The sequence below is a fragment of the Chroicocephalus ridibundus genome, chromosome 5 (genome assembly GCF_963924245.1).
Source record: "Chroicocephalus ridibundus chromosome 5, bChrRid1.1, whole genome shotgun sequence".
Taxonomy (NCBI): Eukaryota; Metazoa; Chordata; class Aves; order Charadriiformes; family Laridae; genus Chroicocephalus; species Chroicocephalus ridibundus.
In genome coordinates, this window is record NC_086288.1 from 48,080,127 (window position 1) to 48,100,862 (window position 20,736).

General features: G+C 40.6%; 1 protein-coding gene across 1 annotated transcript; it reads right to left on the reverse strand.

The window, feature by feature from the left end:
- Positions 1 to 1,125: 1,125 nt before the first annotated feature.
- SUCLG1 (succinate-CoA ligase GDP/ADP-forming subunit alpha) lies at positions 1,126 to 19,086 on the reverse strand. The gene is made up of 9 exons (XM_063336045.1): positions 18,928 to 19,086; positions 10,114 to 10,217; positions 9,119 to 9,235; positions 8,381 to 8,593; positions 8,235 to 8,292; positions 5,817 to 5,900; positions 5,029 to 5,180; positions 4,320 to 4,508; positions 1,126 to 3,348 (listed from the first exon to the last, which is right to left on the reverse strand). Exons 1-9 carry the CDS (start codon positions 18,977 to 18,979, stop codon positions 3,322 to 3,324), a joined length of 996 nt encoding a protein of 331 aa, XP_063192115.1. The 5' UTR covers positions 18,980 to 19,086; the 3' UTR covers positions 1,126 to 3,321.
- Between the last annotated feature and the right edge of the window lie 1,650 nt (positions 19,087 to 20,736).

Sequence of the window (20,736 nt, forward strand, 5' to 3'; positions counted from 1 at the left end):
AATTAGCTGCCTTCTGCCAGAGTGCAGCCTCTAATCCACTTGTCACCGGAGAGGCCCATTAGTGAGCGCTCCTCTCCTCACCTGAAAGCTTCGTATCTATCGCTTGATCTGCAAAGAATTAAGTTGCATCTTCCATTCACCTAAAACCAGCCAGACCATCTCAATATTGCAGCCACCTGATTTTAATTAGCACTGTGCTAGGGACCTGTGGAATTTCAACCCACTACAAAAGGAAGCAAGTATGAGGATAAAAAGCAGCACATACAAAAAAATGGGACAGCTTGAAGAATTGTGGTAAACCTCAGAAACTATAACCATTCAAAAATCCACCACTAATCATCTCAATAGTCCCGTATAGTTTTAAGAACATCTTGATACTGGATTATAGAGCTGACTGTCTTTCAGCAGCCTCTCCTTCCCTCTCCACCTCCAGTGCACATCGGAGACCTTATTTAACCAAATGAATTAGCATCAATGGTTTTTTTTGTTTGTTTTCACTGGTGAGCTTCAATAAAGCGAAACTTAAGAAATCTCCTTGGTAGAATCTCAAGTGAGAGCATCATTTTAAGTACAAAGGTCCAGAGAGTAACTTACCACCGTCCTCACCCAGAATACTACATAACAAAATGTTCATCCTGAAAAACAGCATAAACACAGAAGAAAAAAAAATAATCAGGCATTAATACATTTTAAAAAGACACAAAAAGCATGGTGTTCATTAGGTGGGACAGACCCCTAATCAACCCCCCAAAACATTACTAACATCATCAAACTCAAGAAGCACCTACTAGTGAGAATATTAGGTATCATAAAGTAGATCTGCATCCTCTTCTCTTTGTTCAAGAAAAGATGCGTAGCAACGAATTCCCCCAACTAAAGTGAACATCTAGAATTTATCCCTCAAAAGTGCAAGTGATTTATAAACAGACACCACTGCCAAGTTTAGATCAAGTAAAAAAAGGACCATTTCATAAACTTAATGAGAACTCAAACAGTAACATTAGTAATGTTTCTCTTGCACATAAAAACTACTTAATAAGTCATAAAGTAGCAACAGGTTTAAGGCTCAACACTAACTTAACTTTTACACTTAAAAAAAAATAAATAAGTGAACAATTTTCCACATCAGATTACTCAAAGTATTTATTGACAAGGACATACGGTATTAAACAGCTGTGAATATGTTTTCCAAAGAGACGCTGTCATTAGCAATGTAAGAGGCTCTGATGATATTTATCAAGTACACATTTTTAGGCAGCAAAAGAAAGCTGCAAAAACTAAGCCTTTCCATGAGACAAGGTCAAGTTTCTTCCCCATCCTTAGGTGATGGTAAGTTCCAGGCTGGTACCGACTGCTGCCCCAGGCTCGAACAGAACCAGGCAGCTGGTTATCTGGTCATACAGCACTGGGTAACTGCTGCAAACATTAGAATCAAGGTCGCGTTTGTAAACCCATCCTCAAATTTCAAGATATGAGGAAACATTTTCTCAGGGCACAACAGTCAGTGGAGTTTACAGCTGTCTTCTAAAATAGCTGGTACCTCTAGAAGAGCTTCCATGGAGCAAACCCTATCAGGAAACTTACTACACCTCAATTGTCCTGGATGGTCATCTGTTATAACACCGGTGGCAATGATGAAATTCAGGCAGTTCATTAAGAAGCATTACCCATCCCAAAAGCCACGTTGTGGAGAAGCCCACCACTACGATGAGTTACTTTGATTAGCAGGCTCATAAGAGGACAGGCTGCAATATCCTGACATTCACTGGTGAAGAACTGCACTCTTACACAGACCGAGACATGTCAGCACTGGTATTTCTCTAGCCAAGGGCCACCATTTGGTCTTTTCACTCCTGATTAAATCGGGCACCACCAGAAAACTGAGCAGATCTAGTAAGAAAATCCCTATCTGTTGTCATAGGCTTTCCCGAATGATTTACCGCTCAATACTGCTTTCAGCCATCTAGGGACAGGATGTCAGGTTCATTTGAGTAAATCATACCAAGGTGAATAATACAGCATCTGGTCTCTGTGTCCTAAGGCCTGTATCATCCGACTGATGCCCGACCGTGTATGAAACATTAATACACATTCAGTGCAGTGGAGACACGACCTGTCCTTTTATGCATTTTGTCAGGGCTTAACTCTAGGAATTGTAGATGTCAGCATCAAGATACCTGCTCACTGCTTGCATCAGGAAGAGAAATTCCACAGGCATTTGAGTAAGAAAACGAAGACCAATTTTAAACAAATAACAACACGAGTTTTTGTAACAGCACCTTTATGGAACACAAGGTTAGCTTTAGACAAGTGCCAGGTTACATGAATTTTCAGTCTTCTATATAAAGAAAGCAATCTTGGGTTTAGTCCATCCCGATAAAACTTGTAACACTCATTTATAGGCACAGTGCTTGGGCTATTTCCAAAGTAAAAAAAAGGGCTTTCCATTACAGTGCTGGGAGTGGTTAACAAGAAAAATACCTTATTACATTCTTTTCCAGAGAATAATAATTCTCCTCCATTATGTCCCAATGTTATGAGGATTTCAGAACACACAAGCAACATAATCCTAGTTAAGATAAAGAGGAAATTAAGGTAATGTAAGCTAGAGACCAAATCATTTTAAGTTACAGACAATTTTGAATATATATTTGCACAGGAAATAAGATTCACTTTTGTTAATAAAAATTCCATCTCTCTACACAAAAAACAGAATTCCTTGCCAGTAGAGAACTACACTGTGCATGGCTCATCAGCCTTGAAAAGAAAGTCTGGACTTCAGGTATATCCGGCTACGTGGATCAACAAGCAACCCCTTCAGATCCAGCAGCTTTGGTTTAATGGACGGAAACTTTGGCCTATTGTTCAAACAAATGTACTTGCCAGCAACAAACAAGTAAGACTGGATTTTTTAAAAATAAAGTGAAGTGTGATATGTGCATAGTCAGTGCCTTGATCCTTAAAAGCATCTCTATAAGCGACTTTACCTTAAAATGGGCAGTGCTTAAGTTATAAAAGATTCAGACCTTCAAGGCTGATTATTTTGTTTATGACGGTTGAAGAAATGGCTCTGCTTCAGGAATTCAAAAGATGAATCAGATTTAGTAGTAGATTTATTAATTTGCTGTGATTTACAATGAGGTGATCATGTCTGAACCAAGGAGACATCAAAACAGGTTTAGCCAGGAGGTTTATGGCTTCCAAGTCAAATTCAAAGACCAGTGTCAGTCATTTGGGCAACTGAAGATTAGCAGACAAAAGATAAGCGGAGGCCAGGTGCTGCACTGATGTTTTGGAGACAGTATTCCAGAGTGTCTTCTCTTACAGCAATTTCCTTTTCTCAAACTCCTGCAAATAGCACACAAACATTACAGGTATGAAAAAAAGAAAAGGCTTCTATTACTGTTTTATTTAAAATTAATTTGTATTTATCATAGCAAATCTGATTTCAGAATTAAAAATTAAAATATAAAATGCATAATGTGTGCAAATTAGAGGAAAGGAGGATAAGTACTCTCCCACCTCACATTAAGAAACCAGCTATGAAAAACCAGTAGCGCTAGACTGCACTCAGACTGCAGTGCTGTCAAGGAACCATTTGCTCCCAGGCACAGCATAACAGGCTTGAAAAATACTCACTCTGCATAAGAACTGCAGTAGAATCCTTACAGTAAAGGATTCAAGCAATGAAGGAGAGATTTTCATTTTAGTAAAGGAAAAACACAACAGAAGAAGAATCCCACAGCAGCCGGTGAAGATACTATACTACACAGTCACCACAGGAAAAAAAAAAAATACCTAGCACAGCTGAATTATGTATTTCCCTCTAGCTGTGAAGCAATGCCTTTTTTTGGATCTGAATTAACGAGAATGCAAATAATCCTATTCCATACATAAGTTTTTCAGCTGTATGCATTCAACCGTAATTCTGAATTAGTCCTTAAAATAAGTAGACCTATACGCCAAGGCTTTCCTTCCTCAAGTACCCTATTTTCAAAGAATGTTTTCAGATTTTCAATTAATTCAGGTTCTTCGCATTCAGAAAACACAATTCAACAACTTGCTACACTTGAAAGCAAAATGTAATCTCTTCTCTATTTTGCTATGTTTACTTTTGTATAAAGGCAACATTACATAAAACTACACACACATATTATCTATGTAATAACTGCAGCTTGTTCAGTCAATAAGAGTTCTTATGTTTAACCAAGTTCAGAGCAACAGAGTATTTGGGTAAGAGACGTACTCGCAACTCATGTTCCCTCAAAAGTAGCTTCTTGCTCTGTTTGAGCATGAATACCAATTTCCAAGAAACGAACCTTGTAGATGGTGCTGCCTAGCTGAGCAGGAGACATGCTGACGACAACACCAGCACTCTGAAGAGCAGCTATCTTCTCTTTAGCTCCACCCTTTCCCCCAGCAATGATTGCTCCAGCATGACCCATCCGCCTGCCCGGAGGAGCAGTCAGACCAGCTATGAATGACACTACCGGCTTGGCATTTGGACCCTGTGAAGAAATAAAAGGTACTGTGTTACATGGGGGAGAGTGAGATGAAAAGTAATTTCAGATGGCGAATTTTATTTATTTATTTTTTTAAATATCAACTAGCCAGGCAAAGATATAAAACAGCTAGAAACCTCAGACAACAACAAACCAAGAGTCTGAAGAGTGGGGAATAGTTTCTCTCCTGATAAGCATCGTAAACCAGAAGCAACCTGAAACTTCAAAACATCTCTCTACAGATCCATGTATATTACAAAAACCAGAATGTTGACTAGAAATATCATTACAGGATAAAAAAAAAAAAAAATCTAAAGTCGACATTGCTCTCCAGTTAGATTTAATCTCGATAAAGCTCCTAATTTCAACTCTTTCGCTTTAATAGAAGTATGACTGTTTGGGGTTTTTTTGCAAATAGAGATTAGAGATTGAACTGAGTTTTCAATGACATTTCAAAAGATGTTTAACTGGCAAAAGAAGTTGTCTATCTACCAAGGTGCCTGGAAGCAAGCTGTTTAAGACTTACAGTATTATTTTCTTTCAAGAATGCTGCTGCATCTTCTTCAGCATTTCCTCCAATTTCCCCAATCAATATGATCCCCTCAGTATGAGGATCCTTCAAGAAGACATCAAGGCAGTCAATAAAATTAGTTCCATTGAAGGGATCACCTCCAATCCCTGAAAAAAAGTTATAGCCACAAAAAAAAGACTAACTCAAAAAAATGATATTGCATTTACAATAAGAGTTTCAAAGTAAATTTCAGCATGGAGAGTATTCCCAAAGGCTCATAAGAAGGGCAGCTCTGAAGGCTCTTCCCAAGTCAGAGCATGACGAATTCCTGCTCCAAATATCTCCCCCACAACTTACAGAAAGCTTTAATATGGGAATAATCACCCTTCAAACCATAAGGAAAATATTATGCCTTATATAGAGGCTGTGTATAACACGCAGCAGGACTGAGACCCCAGCTCTAGAATCTTGCTGTAAGAAAACTGAATTTACTTAACATACCCAACTAAATGCCTAAGAATGCCCTATCCTTTTATAATACTAAACTTTTAAGAAAATTTGTTTCCAAATTGACATCATATTTTCTGGCGGTTTTCCGTTCAAATCTGTTTTTTAGGCTTTAATTAATCTGATGTGGAAATGATAATAGAGAAGGGTTATACTTTTCACAACACAAAGGGATCTCATTTCTCAGTATAATTGCCATTCAACAATTTCTTGCAAAAAGAAATTATTTTGGATTTTTTCTTGTAAAGAAAAAGCAGATTAGTCTAGGTGCAACAGGTTGTTTCTGAGAAACCTACCAACGCAGAAAGACTGCCCCAATCCAACTTGCGTTGTCTGATGAACAGCTTCATATGTCAGAGTTCCAGATCTTGACACAATACCTTTAGGAAAGAAAGTGAAATAAACTTAACACTAACATAGGCATGAGACTAGAGGCAGCTGTTCTTATATTCAGGAAAATCACCTTAATAAGCCAAACACAAGATGCCAGGTTTTCCAGCTGTCCTTACCAAAACATGACCACTCTATATAAGATTCTACCTATACTATTTCTTCGTTGGCATTTTTTGAGACTTAATTGTCAACAGACTAAAAATGCCCAGAAATTCAGTAATAATGGCTGAGACAGCATTCCTCATGCTGCAGCCTTACCAGGAAAGAAAACTAAAAACCAAAGAGAAGAATATACTTCTTGTCTTGTATGCAAGTAGCTGTGCATTGAGCTTGAGCTGCAGCTCAACAGTTGTCAAAAGAAATCCATATCAATCACATCTCCAGTATGGCCAGGGACACGAGAGATCCTCCAGAACACAAATATGCTGCACAAAGGCAAATTATCACTATTAAGGTATTTGTAGCTGCAGCTCACTGCTCTACAATACACATTCAGCATTTACATTACAATATTACAAGAGACCACAACCCTAGTTTTAAATTCAGGATGGAAGGTAATACAGAGCCTAGATCAGGGGCAAAACATTTGCATGGGTTTTTCTGGTCATTTTTTCTAAGTCAAGATTTCTGTTAGTACTACAAGAGGGAAGGTTTCCAGGAAAAACAGACATCATCTTCCATCTACTTCAAGCCATCTAACAAGGAATATAATAAGTATATTGAATGAACAGGGGAAAAAATACACCACTAGACTAACAACTTTAGTTTTATCAACTCTTTATACTGTTGGACAGCACAGGCGTCTGCTGGCAAAGGTTTTTTGCTTGATATGTTTGCAAAGGACTTCCTGTTTACTATTAAGATCAGGTTGCCTCAGAGAAGCTATAGATAAAGGTCCAAAGACCATGGCTATTTTTATAGCTTGCATCCCAAAATGATCAAATGGTTCTTGGACACCTCACGGTAATAGAAATCTGGGGAGCATATCACCAAAGGTCACAGTGCTAGATGAAGCTGGGAGGATGGCAAAGTTACATTTTTATTCCCTGATCCTTGGATCACCACTGAAAATGTTTCCAGGAATGGTGGGGCAACTGGATTCAGGATTTAAAATATTCTTTTGCACTTGATGTGCCTTGCATTCGGATTCTAATATATTGTGACTACAAGACATTTCTTGTAGATACTCAGAAAATCTTAACAGAACTTTGATTCTGAAGGGAGCTCAGGGCAATGTCAGCTGACGTTATCTTTTACAGTCACAGAGTAATGTCTTGATGGTATCCGCAAAGGATATGATTGCAGTCATCTGATTTTTCAATTCCACGTTCATAGGTACTTCTGAAAGCCAGAGGTGTTAACACACCTTCCATCATTCACTAGGTACAGCTTATTCACAACTCGGAAGTGGTTAAGTAGTAAGAGTGTTTTTCATGTTAGAAAAACTGCACCAAGTCCATGTAGTTAAGAGCACTGAACAGATCTTCCCTCTTCAGTAAAAACAGTAAAAACACTTTTCATTAAAAAAAAAAAAAAAAAAGTGTTACAAAGGGTACTGTGCTCAAGTTAAACTGGTTACCCCACTGACAGGTAACAGCAAATGTGCTGTCTACAACGTTTCTGAAGCTCTATTTAAGTACAAATGCATATTCTGGAAGAATTTTCTTTATAGCCCCTGAATGGCATTATTTTAAAAACAACCAAGTTGTAATTTCTATAGGTTAGAAAAAAGAACCAATAGAAGTCAGGACACTAGACTTGCGTGCAACAGGGTGTCTAACCAATACATGATTATGAACAAGCCACTGCCTTTCTGAACTTAATTCTGCTGTCTGAGAGGTGTGTATATTTGTCACTTACACTCGCCATGGAATAGTTGTCTAAATTATCGTGTTATAAACTTGCCTGTAATCTCTTCTCTCTGCTATAATACTGAGCTCACTATAGGCGTAGGATCCTAGTCCTCAGGAGTTGAGCTTTTGGAAGGAATAGCGTTGGAGAGCTTAGTGGTCTGAAATCTGAAGATAAATGCAGGTATCCTCAAAGGACAGTGTTAAGGAAACCAAGTCAATCACATTACCTAAGGAAACTTCTAATTATTTTGCCTCTACCAACAGTACTTAGTATGTGCTATGGTAGACTGACTGATTTTGGCCTTCAGGATTGATAATAGCAAAGTTCACTTACAAACTGAAGGACAGACAAGCTGTTTATACAGCATGTCAATTGCCTCCAGGGCAGGATGCGACTAGCCTCATTAATACAAACAGTAGAGTACCAAACTTTCGTTTTAGATGATGCATAAATATTCAGGAACTCACCAATTCTTCCCTTCTTGTGAATGTGACCAGGCATGATACCAATTTTACATTCTCCAGGCTAAGGAAAGAGTGGGAGAAGTCAGATGGAACATTCAAACCATCACTAAGACTGGTTCAGCCTTGGAGCAAATCCAGAAGTCACTTACATTGATGACTCCAGGGCAGTTCGGGCCCACTAGTCGAGTCTTATCCTGCCGAAGCAGTCTATGTTTAACCCGAACCATGTCCTGCTGGGGAATACCTTCAGTAATGCATACAACTAAGGGCATCTCTGCATCGATTGCTTCATTGATCGCAGCAGCAGCAAACGGAGGAGGTACATATATAACAGTGGCAGAAGCACCAGTTTGTTCTTTGGCCTATAATGGACACAGTAAAAAAGATATTGAGCATTTACTGGGGCCAAAGAGAACATTTGTCAACTAGTCGTTTAAAATATGTCCATTCACAGGCATAAACTAAGTAAATGGATATGTACTAATTTACTGTAATCAATGCAAGTGCTAAATTCATTGAAGATAGGACACATACAGCGCAACTAGGGAACTGAGAACTAACCACTGTCTGGAAAGGATCTACCCCTTGAACACCCATTATAAATACCCTTAGATAATAGTTTGCTAAAAATTCATCATACACACCAGAATCAATCACAAACTAGTTGCATGCATAAAGTAAGTGTATCCAGACTCTGTGAACTTCACAGTGGAAGCCAAACTCATGCTTGATCACACTGAACGCTTCCTCTTTTACAAGGCTTCTATTTCGCTCCTTGCACAGTGACATCCATGGCTCAAACGTTTGTCTCTCCAGTGTGAGCAATGAAATAGGGAGCCCTTCAGCAGCATTAAACTGTCTGCCCTCCAGTCATTGCTGCAAATTACCTCCTTCACAGAATTAAACACAGGCAGACCCAGATGAGTTTTTCCCCCTTTCCCTGGAGAAATTCCTCCAACTAGATTGGTGCCATAGTCCAATGCCTGCTGGCTGTGAAAGGTGCCCTATGAGAGAAAAAATAAGTTAAAAGGCATGTAATAGCCAATTGAATGAACCAAAAAAAAATTATCTATAATTCTGAAGGCAATTTATGTCACGTAAATTTACAATGAGAAGGGAAATTTTCACTACATATATACAATCAGTTACTTTGAAGAGCACATCAACATATTTTAAGTGGATTCATCATATGCTATGCTTTTTATTTTAAATCAGAGCACTGTGGTTGCACACTAAAGTATATTTTGTTGTGTGTTGCTAATACACCTGCAGACATGGCAGCCACATTTTATTTTCCACATCAAATCTGGCAGATGACAAACACTATAATGAAATAGAAGACATTAGCATTCTCATCCATGACTAGCTGATAGTTTTAGCAAAAGCAGTCTTCTCTCCTTCCAAATGTGTAAAAGAGTGAATGTGAGAAAATTATTAAGTATCCTGAAATAAAAACAGAAATTTAATTCATAGGCATTGACATTCAAAGGCATTTGTGAAAGACGTACTTTAAAACGGTACGGTTTTTGTATTTTTTTGCAATTTTCCCTTTACAAAGAAACCCTTTCAGTTGTATACAATAACAAGGCTTAAGACCAAAATCAACAAAAGAAATCAAGAGTAATATAATAGAGATGACTCAAACCCAAGTTTTAAGCTTATGTACAAATAGGAAAAAAAAAAAATCTAGTCTACTGAATTTAAGGAAAAAAAAAAGTCTATTTGGACCAAAGAAAGTAAACTACAGTGCTGAAGGGACATTCCTGATCATGAAGTCCAGCAAAGCCAGTATATAATCCCTTTTTATAGGTTATTATGGTTTTTTTGGCCAACTAACTCTCTGAACTGAAAGGGTGATAGAAGGAACAGTTCATATACATACCTGTTTGCCTGTAAAACCCTGACAGATAACCTTTGTATTTTTGTTAACATACAGATTTTTCCTTGATGCTGAGTAGGAACAGTGTCGTACTCCATTCTGTTGCACTAGATAAAGAAAGAAGAGAGAGCAATCCATTAATCCACTGCTTTGTTACACTCTAAGTCACAAAACGTTCTATCAAATAAGCATATACATAGAATCATAGGGTTGGAAGGGACCTCTGGAGATCATCTAGTCCAACCCCCCTGCCAGAGCAGGGTCACCTACAGCAGGTTACACAGGAACGCATCCAGGTGGGTTTTGAATGTCTCCAGAGATGGAGACTCCACCACCTCTCTGGGCAGCCTGTTCCAGTGCTCTGCCACCCTCAAAGTAAAGAGGTTCCTCCTCATGTTTAGGTGGAACTTCCTATGCTCAAGTTTGTGCCCATTACCTCTTGTCCTGTTGCTGGGCACCACTGAAAAGAGCCTGGCCCCATCCTCCTGACACCCACCCTTTAAGTATTTATAAGCGTTGATAAGGTCCCCCCTCAGCAGTCTTTTTTTCCAGACTGAAGAGAACCAAATCCCTCAGCCTTTCTTCAAGGGAGAGATGTTCCAGTCCCCTAATCATCTTGGTAGCCCTTTGCTGCACCCTCTCCAGCAGTTCCCTGTCCCTCTTGAACCGGGGAGCCCAGGACTGGACACAGTAATATTAACACATATTAATGCTTACATCAAAACATTAATTGATCCAGTAGTTAATGTTTCAAAAGTAGCTCTGAAGGTTTTAAGTATTTAAGATTGTTTAATCTAAGCTATTAAACACCCGTAGTTCACTCTACCTATCACTGCAATTACTGGGGTTTGCTAGGAATCAAGTTATGCATTTCTCATAGCGAGTACTTTAATGTCAGAACTCCAGTCACAACAAACAGCAAATCTTAACCACTATTTTCATTTGCAAATGAATACGTCTCTGTCCTCTAAGAACTTTTGCAAAGCGACAAAGCCAAACAAAAATCCCAATATCCCAGAGGCTGTTACAACATAGGTACATCACACCTTCTGCGAACATTGCACATACTAGACACAGTAGCCATATTGTCCACATTAGACAATGAGAGATACTGAAGAGGTCAAGGGTCCCTCAGCCCAGGTGAAACCTAATGCCAAGACATACAGCAAGGGACCTTTTTCCAACAGATGCCCAGCTACGGGAGCTTAGACATCACTGCTTGAAATGCACTTGGGCTTGTAGGGAAATGTAACTCTCCAGAAACTCCACTAGAACCATTTTCAATTTAGTTCTCACCACTCTGGTTCTTAAAAAGACAAAACAACACAGCTACAGAAAAACAGCACAGTGAATGTTGGCATAAAAAGAGACAAGGAGAATGACTGCATCTCTGCTGAAGGGAAAGGTACGTTGACATAAAATGATTAAAAAAAATAAAAAATGCACAGAACGTTACCATGCAAGAAAGCTTGAGATGAGGAGGAAAAAGAGGTCTTTAGTAAAAGAAGGATGCAAGCATTGCCTATATTATTCATTGCTATACGCTTTTTCAAACACCATAGTTTTGAGGAGATCAGAACCAATTTAATCCCTGCAAGTGCTTTAGATAAAAAGCTTACTTTGTGCCTAGAATGAACATTGGAGGGTGCAATCCTAATACAGAAAATTACACCAGTATGTTACTATATATACCTCCTTAGCTCTTTTAAAGCTTTACCACATAAGATATGAGGAAGTAAAAAGTGAAATTAAAATAAAATTAAAAGATTCTGTATCATTGTCCCTGGACTGTTCATGCCTGAACAAGGGAGGGATTTTTTTTTTTCCTATTTCTAGGAAGGAAGCAAAAGCTATTAAGTTGGAAAAAAGAAAAAGATATTCTTCAATATAAACTGCTAACGTACAGAATTTACTAAGATGCATTATTAACATCTTGTAATAACACAATTTCTATGTGGTAGAAAAAAAGCCCAGAAAATTTAAGATCCATGTATATATACATTTCTATCCCAGAGCTACACAAGACTCTTCCACAAGTATTTTTGCCAACTAAATTTTAATGATACACTGCTTTTATGCTTTATTTCTATTCAATAAAAGTGAGAAGAAAAATAAAACCATGCCAGAAGCAGCCTACAGACATCAGTGATACTGGTAAATCTAAAGTCCTTACTATGTTCTTAAAAAGTGCTGACAGGAACACAGGACTTTAAGCACCTCCTGCCATTCTCTAAGGAGCAGTGGCAGCACCACCACAAAGTAAAATTCAGCTAGATTTTGAAGAGAAACGTAGACTAGCATGAAGCAAACTTGTAAGAAAAGTTGTAAAAGTGCATGTCAGCTTACTGACCTGCAGGGTTTTAACCTAAATCACATCTTTATCAACACGCACCATTACAGAACTTGTTACACTAAGGAGAAATACAAGGCAGTAATGGACAAAATACATCTGAAGCTAAGATTTAATGAACAGGGTTACAAGGCTGTCTGTGGAAGGATAGAGAAAGAGTCTTGCTGTTCAGTGCCACAGCTACAGAAGACAGCACAATATGGCCTTTGCACCTGGCCAACAGCTTGGCCTTCCGAGGCAAGGCTGCAACGCCCTGCAGGCTGCACCTGCGCTGCTGCAACACCACATCACTCACACGCACAACTGGCAAACAGCAGCCTGTCTCCAGCAAAGGAGAGACAAAATAAGCAAAGAAAGAGCTGGCCTGCTGGTTAGGAGAGTGAGGCATCGGCCTACCTGATCTCAGACATTTGGGCAATCCCTCACGGGCATGGGATACGACTGGGTGAAACCCAACCCTGAGAAAAGCAGAGGATGACCCTCCCTGTGAAGAAGCTGTTACAGGCAGGACCTACCACTAGCGATGCCTTGCGGAGAATGCTCAGGGCTGTGATAAGTACAGGAGCGCAAGTTTTGAAAGCCCTCTGATGGGCCTGCAAGGGTAAAGAATAAACAGGCAACACTAAACTAATTCAAATCTAAGTTTTACACCTATTGTTTGTGCTACAACACTGACAAATCCACCTGCAAAATAAGAGAGGGCTGCTTGGCAGGCACACAGTGCGCACTCAGTAATTTCAGTATTTTGGAAAAAAAAAAAAAAAGAGATAAATAGTCACTCCTTTCTCTATATCATGAAAGCAATTCTACAGTCCCAGTTCAGCTGTCTGTTCGATACCTATTTTCACATATTTATCACCTTGCACAAAAACGTTTTTGAAAGCTTAAGTTTGTCAATTCTCTGTTTTGAGAAGACTATATAGATATATTTTTCAAGGATAAGAAGCTTTTGAGCATTTTCCAACCTATCAAAGTACCAAAAAAACAAGTTTTGGGCACTGGTAACTTAAGAGACAGCTTCAACTCCAAGCTTTGTATGGATTTACGCTTGAAAACTGCATGTGCTTCTTACATTACTGAAGAGCCCTGGTTCAGAGAAAATACGTCTGGTTCAAAAAAGCCTGGCTATAGGCTTGAGCCATTTGCTGTCTTCAGAGAGGCAGCTTAGCATGGGCACATGTCTAGGGAATGATAAGTTTTGGATGAAATAAATAAATAAATGATCACCTTGCACTTTCTGGGCTGGATGTTTATGGGTTTTGGGGGGTTTTAAAACTGACACGATAGAGCTTCGTATTTCTCCCCATGGCTTTGTCTAAAGCAGAAAATTTTGCCCCCGCTTTCCAGCACAATAGAAGCAGCAGGACATCGATCAAGATGAGGTTCTGCTATACGTGGCACAAACAGCAAGTCCCGGGTGCAAACAGCTGGCAATTTAAATAGATATTGATATAGATAGATTGAAATAGCTGATATAAGATGAGAAGGAAACAGGTGGAAAATCGAAATGGCACGCCTAAGTTCACAGCAGGTAAGAGTCAGAAATAGAATCGAAGTCTCAGTTTCCACCCAGGACCTTCACTCACTAGCTCACACTGCTTCACAACTTACAATGCCTGTTCAGCCAATTGCTTTTACTAGCACAAATCAGGGTGCCAGAGTGTAAATGCATGTTCCTTCAAGACGACAGGGAGGGGGGCGAGGGTAAGAAAAAAAAATTTGCTCTTCCCATTACCGGGATACAGCTGCGAACCAGTAAAAGCTGGACTCATTGGTGATGCTATTTTAATGCACATGGCTAAATTACAGGCCAAGTTACAAAGGTGCAGGCTTCAGATGAAGACCTAGAGCATAAGAACAAGCCTTACCAAATCCAAATCTTGCAAAAGCACAGCAGAAATGCTGTATTTTGCCAAATCAGAGTTCTAGCATAACATTACTGTTTCCAACAAAGGCCTGTAATAGACCCTTAGAAAAGAGTATTAAAAATAATAACAAACCGGATAGTCTTTCCCAGGCAATCCCTTTCACTTCTGCCCCATCTCTGTTCTGTTTCGCATAGTTTGTGGTTTAAAAAAAGGTTATGCAAATAACAACATGCATTTATTTTGGCTTTCCAGTAGTTTAGCTTCTACATAGCTGAAAAGAGACGTACTGTGGCAAAAAGCTATTTTAGTCCATTGTACAAGACAATCAAGTAGCTATGAAAAGTAATCAAATACCAAAACCCTGCTGTCCCAGGATAGATTTGAAAAGGAAGATCTAAATTTTAGCAGAGGGGTATAAGCCTGTATGTAAAACAGCAGTAAAGAAATATTCATAGAAACTAAGGGACAGAATTACCTCCAACATAGATACTGCTGGTAGTTCCCGTAGGAAGAAGACCCCAGCCAAGCCCAGAACTCACTGCAGTCCAAGTTAACAGGAAAATCCATCTACACTTACTTCTTAAAAGAAAACTTACAATTTGTAGCCTTGATCAGGGCTTTAAGCTCACTTGTGTATTACAACTAAAAAGCCTTTCTAGAAGAATACACTATTATTTATCATTAAGTCACATAGTAAAAAGAAAACGGAATCCTTTGCATGGTATTTTAAAGCCCACATCAAATATAAGTATCATTTACACTGAGCTTTCAGGCAGTCAAAGAGAACACTCCCAGCACACTGGGACACACCAGGACACTCCCAAGCACAAATCTCATTTAAAATGATAAAACCCAAGCTACATTTGTCCAGCTTAATCGTGTTGTGTGAACCAGCCCAGCTGAGAGTACAGATACTATGGGCTAAATCTCTTCCTCACTCAAACTTTAGAAAGCTGAATACTTGTTATTTTCAGGACTTCTTGCAAGACTCCCTTGCTACGGACAAGAATCTAAGTCAGTATGCCACTGTCTTGCCCACATTTATCCTAGATAAAAGAAAAGAAAGCTTGGAAGCTGAGGCAGCACTCAGGCTGCTCACAAAATGAGTACAGTACAAGAACATGGTAAAACAGCAGAGATTCCTTTCTAGAAGAACGCAAGCAGATATCTATATTGCCAGAAGACTGGTAAGTAATAAATTAAGTTCTCCCTCTGAACAGCCAGAGAACATGGAAATGAAGGAAGATATTTCTTTTCCTTTCTATCATCTAAATAAGGAAAGAGGAAAGCCTTAGAAATCACACGGGCTCCAATACGAATGAGCAAATTGGAGGTCAGTACAAGGGGAAGAAGTGAGGTGCAAGAAAACATCAGGGAAGGACTGAGGTACAAAGAGGACTAGTCAAAATACTAAAAAGTTGGGTTTTTTCTTTCTCTCTCACACACACACTCTTACTTTCAATCAGTTACAGTATTTCATTTTGTTACTGAGAAATCCTTCCAATATTCTGTACATGTTGTTTAATTTGTATTTTTATGACCATCTCCCTTCTCTCTTCTCTGCCTACAAATGCATGGCCTGAAGAGAACAGGTCAGAAACAGTTCTGGACAGCTTCTTACATTACCGAAGAGTATAGACACTAAAAAAAGTGGCAAAGACTAGTATTGCAGCAAATTTCAGAGTTTACTGACTAGAAGCTTGATATTAACAAGAATATTCCACATGCAGTTTCCCATCACAGTCCTTTGTTAGGTTTTAGTCTTCATTATCAGGCCATATGTATATATTCACACTATTACATTTGGACAATTCTCTCCTCTTCCCAAACCCATCTACAAAATTCACCCTTAAAGGTATCAGTTGCATTAGAAGATAATCCTTATTGACAGAGAAGTTTTCATGCTATTGAAGGACTGCTCAAAATATCTTACCCCCAGTTTTAAAGAGGATTATGTGCTCAGAGACAGATTTGTAGGTATCGCTTCCCAGCCTCTTTTGTCTCACTCTTCCTTTGCTAAATTCCTGTTAATTATGGAAACCCCAATCTATGAACATGGCACAGGACTTGAGGAATTAAATAAACTAATCAGCCTGTAAAGGACAGATGCAATGACTATGCTATACTTACCACATTAAAACAAAACTAGGACTAATGAGGAAGTGACATTCAGAAAATTTCAATCCTTTCAACACACCTCTTTCCTAATCAAAAATCCCCACTCATTGCAACAGACATTACTGGCTACAGGGGGTCACGGGAGATGTGATGGCATTTGAAAGAAAAGGTTTCTCCTGAATTTATGAATCTGAAACAGAGTGAAGCATCTCAGTGAATCTGCAAGCCTGCGGGGAAACAAGCATGATGTTCTCAGCACAAATCAACTTTCTTGGAAGGCACAAACTGTTTTACCCCATGTATACTCCATTAAGAACATTGTTTGTGAGGTTTCCTCCCCCCACAGTGCTTACACAAAAACAACTAGCAAATTCTTCAGTTTGGATTGTTATTTCTGCAACAGTTCTTTGCCAGGGTTATTCACATTATTTACTGTAATCCTCTAATCTAAGAGCTCGACAAAGCCTTATAACATGCCCCGCACATAAAATCCCTTACCCTGATTCGCAGTTAAGGTGCCTACAAAGACTTTCTTCAAAGTGTGGTAAAGGCCAGCACAGGTGGTTCTCAGTGTTCTCAGCCAACCTTTGAGCAAGCACTTACCATTCATTGACATATTTCATACTATGTTTTCACAGCTTCCTAACCGCACCTCACAGATACACACCTTGCATGTTACTTCAGCAATACACCAACAAATATAGATATTGCATCTCTTTTGCAACAGAACACACTAGCAACTTATGATTTTAAATCACCAAGAGAAGCAGATGTTAATTATTTCTTAGTGAAAATGTACGTACAAAGTCCAAATTTAAAGTTTCACCAGTCTCTTAACATTCTGTAAAGAGTATCTAACCAAACAAAGAAAGGTTGCCGATGAAGGACCACTTCATCTTGCAGGAGGTTTTTTTTTTTGTTTTTTTTTTTTTGTTTTTTTTTTTTTTTTACAAAGCCTTCATGGATTGTTGCAAACAGAACACTTCTTAAGCTTCTTAGACCACTTCTTCCCATCTACCCCCCAAAAAAATCATTCTAGGCATTCTTCCCCAAATCTCTTACTGCTATTTGTAAAGAGAAGAACGCAAGGTTTTAACACATAAAACTGCACTCAAGAGTAGCTTTTCTGGGAGTATAAATTAAGCTAAATTCGAGGTGCTACATTCCCATCTGTTCCACTCCATCAGAACCAATTCTCATCAGACTCAGGGGAGCCAAATCAAAGAGCTGAACTGACAAAAATTAACAGTACAGTAAGAAAATACAGTTTTCTGCTTCTGCTCATGGAGGACAAGGAGTAGGAATGGATAATTGAGAGGGTGGTAGGTGTGCCACAGGAACAACTCAGACCAGCTTAAAATGTTGTGGCATCATGTCATGAGACCCTAACCTGCAAGTTACCACCTCACCAAGACAAAATACTTTGCGTGCAGTGAAAGAAGGTCGGTTTAAGTCTGTCCATTTATTTTTCAGCTGCAAGAGCTAAGATTAACGCACCGATTCCTTAGTCTAGATTCCAAGAAACAGGTCTTATGCCTAGGCATACCCATACTGATTTCAGTAGAGGATGTAGCATTAACCACACAAAAAAAACATACTGAAAAGAAAAAAAAGGCACTTTATTTTTTATTGTGATCTTCAGAACAACACATATAAAAACTTTCAAGCTGAAGCATTAGTCTCAGACTGCTCATGTTCTCCATAATTAAAGGCTAATGTTCTTACTCTTGACAATAAAGAACAACTTTGCTAACTCGTGTTGAAATCACAGGACAATCTGGGGACCTCAAGAGGTCTCTAGTCCAAACCACCAGTAGAAGTGACTAAATCCAACTCCACCAGCTTCCTCAAGGCCTTGTCGAGTTTTTAGTATGTCTGGAAAGAACAGAGAGAACAACCTTTTTGGGTCCCCATACCTGCGGCTGACATCCCTCAATGCAAAAACTTTTCCTAACTTTTAAAAATAGCTTTCCTTGGAGCCACGTGTGCCCGCTGCCCTATACTACTGAGCACCCCCGAGAAGAGCCAGCCTCTGCCTTCCCTCCACCTAATGCTCTGGAAGAGCGACAGACGGCTCTGGAGAACAGCCCTCAGACCCCACCTCGGGCCTCCCTCCCTGAGGATGAGGAGGCCCAACTCCGCCAACAGACCGATGCCCGGGAAAGAGGGTTGTTGGCCGCCCCCCGGCGCCCACAGGCCTAGCGACGCCCCGGTGGACAGACAGGACGCTACCCTTCCGCCGGGTGACCTTGCCCCGCCGCAGGCCCGGCCCCTTCTTCCCCTCCCGCGGCGGGCGGAGGCTGCCGGGCCGCGCCGGGGGCTGCCCCACGCTCGCCCCCGCCTCAGGCCCCGCGGCCTAGCGCGGAGGGGCGCCGCGGGGGGAGCAGGCCGCGGCAGAGAGCGGTTGCCAGGCAGCGAGGAGGGCCCCGCGGCCCGGTGCGGCGGTGCAGGGGGCGGTTGTGCCGGCGGCTCGGTACTCACGGCGGAGGAAGCGGCCCAGGAGGCGGGCGGCGGCGCGGCTGCAGTGAGACATCGTCCCCTTCGGCAATGACACCGGCCCGGCGGATCGCGGCGGGCGGGCGGCCCTGCGCGGCGCCTGAGCACTGCTTTCCCCGGCGCGGCAGCGGGCAGCCCCGCGCGCGGATTGGCTCAGCACAGATGGCCCCCCCAGCGGCAGCAGCCAATCAAGGACTAGCTAGCGGGGCGGGGCCGGAAGCGGCCCCGCGGAGCATTGTGGGTGTGGTAGTCCGCGGAGGACTCGGGGGAAAGGCGGGGTGACAGGGCCGCGCTGACAGACCTGGTGCCACCGCCGCAGGGCGGTGATAGCCAGCCCTCATCGCTCCTAACTTGAGCGAGATTCAGGCCAAAACCAGTTTTTGATGGGTGCGCGCTGGGAGTGCTCCTTAAAAGCCACCCTGGTAGGTGAATAGGTGGTCAGTGAAGGTGAGGAGAAGCATTTGCAAACAAGCCAAAGGGGGTTTGCAAATGGGGAGGCCTCAGCGCGTGCTGTGGCTGTGGCTGTGGGGGCATGCAGATGCCAAAAACAGTCACCTTTTTTCAGGGAAAGGTGGTATCTTCTAATTGAGCAACTGATCTATAAACCCACAAACAAGTTAATTGGTCGATCAAATATTACTTCTCTCTAAATACCTGCCCTTGTTTGTTAGTAATTTGCTTGAAGCACTGCAGAAGGAGAGCAAAACCCCTGTCCTGTGTGTGTGCCCGGCACACATTAAATAAACACTGCGAGACACAAGGACGAGACAAGGAGGACACAGGCGATGGTCCTGGGAAGAGCGACTCAGCTGTAAGGGTCAGTCCGATAAGCGGCAGTCCTGAGCGCCCACCTCTTTCTTGGGGCTACATGGTTTGAGAGCAAATAATTTTTAAAAACAGAGGAGAACTGACGATCCCCTTTCTTATTCACCAGAGACAGTTTACTCATCTGGCTGATCCTGGGGCAGGAAAAAGAGCATATTTGAATAAATCGAACAACACAGTTCTGAAACAATAGTGTTTTATTTCCTCCCTACAGTGATTCTTAACAACAGCATTTTCCTTCTGCTAAACTTCAGGGGGCATTTGTTCCGGAAGAGAAAATGGTTAATGAAGCACAAGAAAGGCTCAGCTTCTATTTTTTGATGAGCGAGTTTAGGCAAACATTCACAAGAAAAGCATGTGTCAGGCACAGTGTTTATGGGAGAGGCATTTCCAGGGCAAACACAGGATATGTCTGTACTTGGGACTTGTTGGAAAGTTAGAAAAATCAGGGAAAGCTGTGAAGTCATCTCGTTTATTTAAAAAACGTGCAGTTCTTGCAGCCACAAGTGATCGATGTCAGAAGAAACCACTGAACTCTACCACGAGGCTTCCCACAAAGGGGTTTGAAAGTGCTTTAACTTATACACAGCGGAGTGAGACAAAGTATTCCTTTAGGACAAAAGTAAACATACAAAGTCATACTATGATTTCATCCTGATAATTTAATTCACTTCATGACCATAAAAGTGAGGCCACAATAAATAAATGAAGCATCCAAATGTTCAGCATCCTATGAGATACATGTGGTCCCCTTAGGAGGACATACACACTGATTTTATAAGGAACACACTCACTGCTAAAAGATTTATACCAGGATCTATTTCCAAATCAATTTTTCCTTGACTTGAGGCTTTCACTAGGACTCTTCTGGGGTTAATAGAATTTGAGTTAGATGCCACTGTATTATCATTCTGTATACATTAAGATTTTGGGTTTAGCAGTTTCTCTACAAAACCCTATTTTCAGGAG